Source organism: Squalius cephalus, assembly GCF_949319135.1.
Source record: "Squalius cephalus genome assembly, chromosome: 18".
NCBI classification, from domain to species: domain Eukaryota; kingdom Metazoa; phylum Chordata; class Actinopteri; order Cypriniformes; family Leuciscidae; genus Squalius; species Squalius cephalus.
In genome coordinates, this window is record NC_137139.1 from 36,377,603 (window position 1) to 36,387,602 (window position 10,000).

General features: G+C 46.1%; 1 protein-coding gene across 2 annotated transcripts in view; it reads right to left on the bottom strand.

Moving 5' to 3' along the window:
- ccdc171 (coiled-coil domain containing 171) overlaps positions 1-10,000 on the bottom strand; it is a 26,816-nt gene that overhangs the window by 8,268 nt on the left and 8,548 nt on the right. For both annotated transcript variants that reach the window (XM_079848758.1, XM_079848757.1), the window contains exons 9-16: positions 8,980-9,160; positions 8,189-8,279; positions 7,564-7,637; positions 6,662-6,751; positions 6,389-6,568; positions 6,060-6,227; positions 5,826-5,981; positions 3,836-4,337 (exon numbers count right to left, since the gene is read on the bottom strand). In XM_079848758.1, the coding sequence (XP_079704884.1) occupies positions 3,836-4,337; positions 5,826-5,981; positions 6,060-6,227; positions 6,389-6,568; positions 6,662-6,751; positions 7,564-7,637; positions 8,189-8,279; positions 8,980-9,160 (1,442 nt within the window). The remainder of the gene's footprint in view (positions 1-3,835; positions 4,338-5,825; positions 5,982-6,059; positions 6,228-6,388; positions 6,569-6,661; positions 6,752-7,563; positions 7,638-8,188; positions 8,280-8,979; positions 9,161-10,000) is intronic.

A 10,000-nucleotide genomic window follows, 5' to 3' on the forward strand; every position in this document is an offset into this window, starting at 1 on the left:
TAACAGCTTTATTCGGCCGACAGCGACAGTAACAGCTTTATTCGCCCGATAGCGACAGTAACAGCTTTATTCGGCCGACAGCGACAGTAACAGCTTTATTCGGCCGACAGCGACAGTAACAGCTTTATTCGGCCGACAGCGACAGTAACAGCTTTATTCGGCCGACAGCGACAGTAACAGCTTTATTCGGCCGACGGCGACAGTAACAGCTTTATTCGGCCGACGGCGACAGTAACAGCTTTATTCGGCCGACGGCGACAGTAACAGCTTTATTCGGCCGAAAGCGACAGTAACAGCTTTATTCGGCCGACAGCGACAGTAACAGCTTTATTCGGCCGACGGCGACAGTAACAGCTTTATTCGGCCGACGGCGACAGTAACAGCTTTAATCGGCCGAAAGCGACAGTAACAGCTTTATTCGGCCGAAAGCGACAGTAACAGCTTTATTCGGCCGACGGCGACAGTAACAGCTTTATTCGGCCGACGGCGACAGTAACAGCTTTATTCGGCCGACGGCGACAGTAACAGCTTTATTCGGCCGACAGCGACAGTAACAGCTTTATTCGGCCGACAGCGACAGTAACAGCTTTATTCGGCCGACGGCGACAGTAACAGCTTTATTCGGCCGACGGCGACAGTAACAGCTTTATTCGGCCGACGGCGACAGTAACAGCTTTATTCGGCCGACAGCGACAGTAACAGCTTTATTCGGCCGACGGCGACAGTAACAGCTTTATTCGGCCGACGGCGACAGTAACAGCTTTATTCGGCCGAAAGCGACAGTAACAGCTTTATTCGGCCGAAAGCGACAGTAACAGCTTTATTCGGCCGACAGCGACAGTAACAGCTTTATTCGGCCGACGGCGACAGTAACAGCTTTATTCGGCCGACAGCGACAGTAACAGCTTTATTCGGCCGAAAGCGACAGTAACAGCTTTATTCGGCCGAAAGCGACAGTAACAGCTTTATTCGGCCGACAGCGACAGTAACAGCTTTATTCGGCCGACAGCGACAGTAACAGCTTTATTCGGCCGACGGCGACAGTAACAGCTTTAATCGGCCGAAAGCGACAGTAACAGCTTTAATCGGCCGAAAGCGACAGTAACAGCTTTATTCGGCCGAAAGCGACAGTAACAGCTTTATTCGGCCGACGGCGACAGTAACAGCTTTATTCGGCCGACGGCGACAGTAACAGCTTTATTCGGCCGACGGCGACAGTAACAGCTTTATTCGGCCGAAAGCGACAGTAACAGCTTTATTCGGCCGACAGCGACAGTAACAGCTTTATTCGGCCGACGGCGACAGTAACAGCTTTATTCGGCCGACGGCGACAGTAACAGCTTTATTCGGCCGACGGCGACAGTAACAGCTTTATTCGGCCGACGGCGACAGTAACAGCTTTATTCGGCCGACGGCGACAGTAACAGCTTTATTCGGCCGACGGCGACAGTAACAGCTTTATTCGGCCGAAAGCGACAGTAACAGCTTTATTCGGCCGAAAGCGACAGTAACAGCTTTATTCGGCCGACGGCGACAGTAACAGCTTTATTCGGCCGACGGCGACAGTAACAGCTTTATTCGGCCGACGGCGACAGTAACAGCTTTATTCGGCCGACAGCGACAGTAACAGCTTTATTCGGCCGACGGCGACAGTAACAGCTTTATTCGGCCGACGGCGACAGTAACAGCTTTATTCGGCCGAAAGCGACAGTAACAGCTTTATTCGGCCGAAAGCGACAGTAACAGCTTTATTCGGCCGACAGCGACAGTAACAGCTTTATTCGGCCGACGGCGACAGTAACAGCTTTATTCGGCCGACGGCGACAGTAACAGCTTTAATCGGCCGAAAGCGACAGTAACAGCTTTAATCGGCCGATAGCGACAGTAACAGCTTTATTCGGCCGAAAGCGACAGTAACAGCTTTATTCGGCCGACGGCGACAGTAACAGCTTTATTCGGCCGACGGCGACAGTAACAGCTTTATTCGGCCGACAGCGACAGTAACAGCTTTATTCGGCCGAAAGCGACAGTAACAGCTTTATTCGGCCGAAAGCGACAGTAACAGCTTTATTCGGCCGACGGCGACAGTAACAGCTTTATTCGGCCGACGGCGACAGTAACAGCTTTAATCGGCCGACAGCGACAGTAACAGCTTTATTCGGCCGGCGGCGACAGTAACAGCTTTATTCGGCCGACGGCGACAGTAACAGCTTTATTCGGCCGACGGCGACAGTAACAGCTTTATTCGGCCGACGGCGACAGTAACAGCTTTATTCGGCCGACGGCGACAGTAACAGCTTTAATCGGCCGAAAGCGACAGTAACAGCTTTATTCGGCCGACAGCGACAGTAACAGCTTTATTCGGCCGACAGCGACAGTAACAGCTTTATTCGGCCGATAGCGACAGTAACAGCTTTATTCGGCCGATAGCGACAGTAACAGCTTTATTCGCCCGATAGCGACAGTAACAGCTTTATTCGGCCGACAGCGACAGTAACAGCTTTATTCGGCCGACAGCGACAGTAACAGCTTTATTCGGCCGACAGCGACAGTAACAGCTTTATTCGCCCGATAGCGACAGTAACAGCTTTATTCGGCCGACAGCGACAGTAACAGCTTTATTCGCCCGATAGCGACAGTAACAGCTTTATTCGGCCGACAGCGACAGTAACAGCTTTAATCGGCCGACAGCGACAGTAACAGCTTTATTCGGCCGACGGCGACAGTAACAGCTTTATTCGGCCGACGGCGACAGTAACAGCTTTATTCGGCCGACGGCGGCAGTAACAGCTTTATTCGGCCGATAGCGACAGTAACAGCTTTATTCGGCCGACAGCGACAGTAACAGCTTTATTCGGCCGACGGCGACAGTAACAGCTTTAATCGGCCGATAGCGACAGTAACAGCTTTATTCGGCCGACAGCGACAGTAACAGCTTTATTCGGCCGACAGCGACAGTAACAGCTTTAATCGGCCGACAGCGACAGTAACAGCTTTATTCGGCCGACGGCGACAGTAACAGCTTTATTCGGCCGACGGCGACAGTAACAGCTTTATTCGGCCGACGGCGGCAGTAACAGCTTTATTCGGCCGATAGCGACAGTAACAGCTTTATTCGGCCGACAGCGACAGTAACAGCTTTATTCGTCCGACGGCGACAGTAACAGCTTTAATCGGCCGATAGCGACAGTAACAGCTTTATTCGGCCGACGGCGACAGTAACAGCTTTATTCGGCCGATAGCGACAGTAACAGCTTTATTCGGCCGACAGCGACAGTAACAGCTTTATTCGGCCGACGGCGACAGTAACAGCTTTAATCGGCCGACGGCGACAGTAACAGCTTTAATCGGCCGAAAGCGACAGTAACAGCTTTATTCGGCCGATAGCGACAGTAACAGCTTTATTCGCCCGATAGCGACAGTAACAGCTTTAATCGGCCGACAGCGACAGTAACAGCTTTATTCGCCCGATAGCGACAGTAACAGCTTTATTCGGCCGACAGCGACAGTAACAGCTTTATTCGGCCGACGGCGACAGTAACAGCTTTAATCGGCCGACAGCGACAGTAACAGCTTTAATCGGCCGACGGCGACAGTAACAGCTTTATTCGGCCGACAGCGACAGTAACAGCTTTAATCGGCCGACGGCGACAGTAACAGCTTTATTCGGCCGACAGCGACAGTAACAGCTTTATTCGGCCGACGGCGACAGTAACAGCTTTATTCGGCCGATAGCGACAGTAACAGCTTTATTCGGCCGAAAGCGACAGTAACAGCTTTATTCGGCCGAAAGCGATACATCGGTGCATCAGTTGGGTGTGTGTGTGTTTCTCACTGGTTCTGCTGATTTCCTCCTGGACTTCCTCCATGCACGTGTGCACGAGCTCGATCAGTGGAGCGGACGTGAGCGTCTTCATCACCCTGTCCTCCTCCTCCTCCTCTCTCACACACACCTCGCGCACACACACCTGCGGCCCGACGCCCACCGCCACCCTGAACATCACGCCGGAGCCGCGTCCCAGAGCGCGCAGACGCCCGGCCGCTAGCACAGCGATGGCGTAGCGCCGAAACCTGCCACGACCTTTGACCCCGGGCTCGCCGAGCGCCTGCAGGAGCTTCATGACCTCAGTCTTCATGGCGTCCGCGTCACTCACTCGCTCCTGCAGCACGAGCTTCTGCCACGCCAGCAAACACACCTGCCTCCGCAGCGCGCACACACACCCCGCTAGCAGCCCGCACGCCGCACACAGACGCATCACTTCCTGTCTCTGCTCGGACTGAGCGCGCTCCAGAGAGTGGACACGCCCCTCTGACTGCTCCAGCTGAACACGGAGATCCTGCAGAGATAGAGGGACAGTATTATAGTTTTTATTTGTAGTAATTTTAAGATAATGCAGTGGGAGTTCTTCTCTATATCAGTGTTTCTGAACTCCTGAACGCCTCCATTGTATCTTGAGTTTCTTCCGGGAACGAACACATCATTTAAAGCTACACTGTGTAACTTTTTTAGTTGATTCTTAGCAAAAAACACTTAGTTCTTTCAAAAATATATGTGCTCATTAATGTATATTTACTTCTTTCAAGTAATAAAGTATTCTCTTAAGTTTATAATCTGCCATTGAAAGTACATACGGGTGAGGGGTTCGAATGCCGGTCGCCATGTTGCCCCTCCATCTTGAAACTACATTAGCCAAAGAGGGACATGCCTGTAAATTCAAGCTTCGCCTTTTGTGTTTTTCACTCAGTGACACCGTGACGAATGCGAGGGGGAGATTACTCGCGAGCTCGCGAGTGCCGGCAGATTTGAAAGATAGTGTGTGTGTGTGTGTGTGCGTACTCACAATTGAAAGAGAGAATTAAAACGTCAACGCGACAGACAAATCAACAAGACCATAGTCAATATTGGAGTAACTTTTCCCAGATGGAAAGAGCTCATGAGGAGAAAACGGACGCCGAGGTTGCCTGCTTTCTTCTCGACAGGTAATTCAGCCTGTTGTAATTCATTTGTGTAAATTCAAAGTTTTATAGTTGCTTGTCTAACCATATAACGCCAGAACGACCTCTAGTATAACTTCATCCTCGCGTCAATGGTGAAAAAGTATTGTTTACCTTGTAACATAAATCTGTGCTGCGACGGATCACAGGTGATGAATAGTTTTAAAGGCGCAATTTTTTAAGCTATATAAAAAAAGGACACTGTAAATTTTAGTTATTTTTAATTGCTTTTACTTTGTACACATTGTAACGTTAGCCTAATCTGATTATGCTGGGATAGCCGATTCCAAGGGTGACGTTTACCTCCTGACATCTGTCCTGTAGTTTTATTCATTTTAGACGTATTATTGTTTATTATTGTCATGGATGAAGTCGATAACTGGAAGCCATGTTAATCTTGGAATAATACGGCCACCGTAGGAGTTAAAACGCCCTCGGAATTGAGAGGAACAGAAACTAATATTCACTGGGTAGTCATATACAATTTCACCGCTAGATGGGGGTAAAAATCACACAGTGTAGCTTTAAACACATCATTACCCCAACACCCAAAGCCCTAAAATTATACTTCTTTTTTTTTTTGTCCAGAAAGCTTATTTCATTTCATTTTGATAATATTTTTAAATGCAATTTTTTTGTTATATTTACCTTTAAACCTATTTTTTTAGGTTTTATATTTTATATTTACCTTACCACATCATCACGACTTTGAGAAGAGGCACAAAATGGGCTCTATAAAGTCTAAACTTTTGAAGGCCAGATGTGAAAAAGTAACCACTGATAGACATTTTAGTTGAGTAGTAAATCAGTGACAGTGAGAGTGTGTGTACCTGTGTTTTCAGCTGCAGCTGGTGGATGAGGTGTGTGTGTTGCGTGTGGAGATCTTCTCTCTGTTTGACCCAGCTCTCCTCTCTCTGTCTCATCTGTGCGCTCACACTCTCCAGCGCTGCCGACTTCCCCTCACACACACTCTCCAGACACGACACCTGACACACACACAACCTCTCAGACATCAGGACTGTAACAACATCTACAACACACCTTTCCCACAAGCCCCTGCTCACCTTCTGATTGGCTGCGGAGAGGTCAGAGGTCAGCGTGTCCATGTGCTCCTGCACCAGCGCACTAAGCTCCGCCCACGAGAAGCTACCCAGCATGCAGTGCGGCGGCGTCACCAGCACACACCCGGCGAGCATACGCTGATAGAGTGTGTGCAGGAACGCCAGTTTCTCCTAAACACAACAATAAAAACACTTTATGAGCCGATTAAATCCTAAAGAAGGAACAAACACTGAGTGTAAGTGTGTGAACCTGACAGTGCTTATTTACTTTTATATATTTCAGTTAATATTTATTTTATTTCAAGTAACAAAGCTTGTGTTAGTGTTGGTACCTGGCAGTCGCTGTGATGCTGCTGTCGCAGTGTGTTCATCTGTGTGCGTGTGTGTGTGTGTTGAGCTTTCTCCTCCTGAAGCTGCTGAGAGAGTCTGCGCAGTTCGCCGGCAGCGTCTGAGACACAGGCACGCAGACGCTTCGCCTCCTCAGTCACACACACACCGCGAGCCTCACACTCCTGCAACACAGGCAGAAGAAAGACCATCATCTCATCAGACTCAACATCATCTCAGTTCATCATCAGAACAACGACACACACACACACACACACCTGGAGGTTCATCTGGAGATCCGTGATCGTTTCATCCTTTTGTCTGATCTCGTCATTCAGCTTCTGCATCACTATCACAGACTCCTGCGACTGCGCTCACACACACACACACGCACACAGGCAGACACAGCTGATTATTTACATATCATAATGTTTTTGTATTAAAAAAATTCTGAAATGTTGTTTAAATATGCAAATGATGCATTATATAATTAAATATGCACTTATTTACATACATTTCCAGAACATAAATCTGAATATTGGATAAAAATTCTGGTTTGATTTTGTTGACATATTAAAGGATTTAGTCGAGGGGATTCTGGATCTCTCTTTTCATCACTCCGTAAATAAAAAAATACTATTAGAAGCCGAGAACAATACATTTTCACCGTGTTTTGTAGGAATAAAATGTCAGATAAACTAGAGAGAGTGATATATGAACAAACCCCTCGGTAAAAATATATGTAATATGTCATTTTTGTTGTGTGTAAGTGTCACTGAAGTGGAGGAAAAGCTCTTTTATAAACACAGCCTTTAGAGATGTGTGTGTCGTAGCTGAAGTCTACAGATGCACAGAGAGAAAGTGCAACAAATAAACACTATAAAGTGCATGTACTGACTGAAGTTAGCAGGGATCTGCAGTGTCCGTCACACATGCCTTATTCCAGCCCGGGCTGAGACGTCAGCGGAAAACACTTAAACGTTTGCATTGTTCATGTGTGAGCTCGACATCAGCCACACACAGTTTATGAGCTCACTGTGTTCAAGGACACCGTCCAGCGAAGTCTTCATCAGAACGTGCGCGGCTAATCCCTTCAGTGCTTTAAATGCGCAGTATAGTTTGCACTAGCACAAGACTTTAAAGCAGATTTATGGTGTGTGTGTGTGTGTGTGTGTTGTACCTGTGTTCTGTAGTTGTGTAGCGTTCGCTGCAACACGTCCATCAGAGCAGAAGCGTTGTGTTTACATCCCTCCCCTACAACACACACACACTTACACAGTGCAGACTGCTTCATAGTAGCAAACAGGAAGATAACAGTGTTCATCAGCGCTGGGGAAAGTTACTTTTAAAAGTAATGCGTTACAATATTGAGCTACTTCCTAAAAATAACTCGGTTATATAGTTGCTTTAGGGGAAGTAATGCGTTATTTTACTACTTCTCCGATCTAAGGATCTCTTAGTTTGTTTAACGCTTTCAACAACATATCCTGTAAAACACCCATCTTCACTTTCTCTTAAAGTCCCCCTGTGGAGAAATCCAGCTTTTAATGTTGTTTATATGTTCGCTTTAAGACAAACCATGTGTAAGTTCATAAGTCGACACCATTGCTGAGTATTTCTTTAACACTGGTGTTAATTTTGGCAAGTTCATCAATTATGAAACAAATTGAATTTCAGCTGTAGATCAGCTCTACAGAAGACAGCCGTGACATCACTCAGATCAGCTCAGTGTGGATTCAGTAGCAGTGGCGTACGTCATCCGATCTCAGTGTGTGTGTGTGTGTGTGTGTGTCCTGTTCACTGACCTGTGTTGTAAGTGTGTGTCGCCCCCTGCTGTTGATACTGGTGTACCACCTGATCAAGATCACTCAGCACACTGTCATACGACTCCTGCACCTAAAACACACACACACACACACACACACACACACACACACGCACAATGAGGGGGGAAAGTGGTTTGGCTGGTTATTATTTGAAACTGCAGTATAATACATTAAATCAAATTGCAAAAAATGATAATTGGCACGTCGCCGATGTAAGAAACGCGAGAGACTAATAGAAGAGAATAAATGAGACACACAGTCAAACCAAACTATATTCACACTCCTTCAGCATTTCTCACATTATCTCAGTTTATTCGCTATAGTTTAGAGAATGGTGATGAAATCTGAGCAGAACTCAGCTGATATTTGACTGGTTTTGTCCGTCCTTCTGTTAGACTGTCTCACACATGAATTATGTTGAATATCTGTTAAATTTAACTACACTATTAGATAATACCAGTTTAGCTCAACCAATCACCAAGCAATGCTTCATTGTGTTCAGTCTGTGTGTGAAAAGAGCATTAGCAATTAAAGAAAACACACTTCAGCAAAACATGATCAGCTCAAAGTGTCCCAATCAGTTTTGGTCCCAATTGTCACTGGTAGTCTCTGTATGAAGAATATTTGGGTGTAATATGTCAGTTTACTTTATTCTGCTCTCCTCACTTACAGAAATGCACTATAGTGTCCTGATCACACTAGTGAAAAACTCTGTCTGAATAATGTTTGGTTTGACTGTATATTGGCATGTTAGAGACACGAGTGTTTACCCGGATGTGTTCCTGTTGTCTCTCTGAGCACACTCTCTCCAGCTCCTGCAGTTTGACTGACAGCTTAACTGACTCCGCCCTCTCTTGCTCTAACTGACCAATCAGCTCAGCAGACGCAGCCTTCTCCTGATCCAGCTGACCAATCAGATCAGTTTTCGTGGTCAAGAAGTCCTTTTCCAACCTGAACACATCATCACGCACATAAGATCTCGATTCTCAAACACATCGCAACATCACAGCGGTCGGAAGAGGAAACACTCTTCATTCCTCACTATTAGTGGTGCAACGGATCACAAAAATCACGGATGATTTTTTTATCACTGTAATGTGATGCACATCCGTATCTCATATTTTCCTGATGTCTTGTACTGTTAAACATGGATCACGTGGATGAACATGCAAATGATATGCAGATGAGGATATAGTAAACGAGGCGCTGTAAGCTCATATATGGTTACTTCGGGAGGAGACGCATGTGAACACAATCTTCCTCTGACTGGGCTGGGAATCTTGCGCAGGTTCTGGCGTTCACACGCTTTATAACTCTGAACATTATTTAGCGTACGCCATTCTGGCTTTCGGGCACACGAACACTTTCAGTGAGATCCTACGCACAGTTTTATAAATGAACCCCGGGTCCGTACGGTTGCCCCCCTGCTTACTTTAATCAATAGCAAAACTATCAAATAAAATATTTTTTTCCTCATAATCGATGAACCGCATCTTTATCATGAGTTATTCTCAGTCATAAGCGCTTCAATACACTCGCATCGCCAAGAGCTTTAATAATGCGAAATTAAACACAGTCACTATAGTCTTACAAACCGGTAAAAACATCTGATATGATTCATATATTTAAGTGTCTATTTTAGTTTTTATATTAGTTTTAGTAATATAGCTTTTATTTCAACAATTTTAGTTTACATGTTATATTTAGTTTAAGTTTTAGTCATTTCATTATGTGCATTTGTCATTTTATTAGTTTTGTGTGTTTTTTTTTTTTATATTATTATTTAGGTTT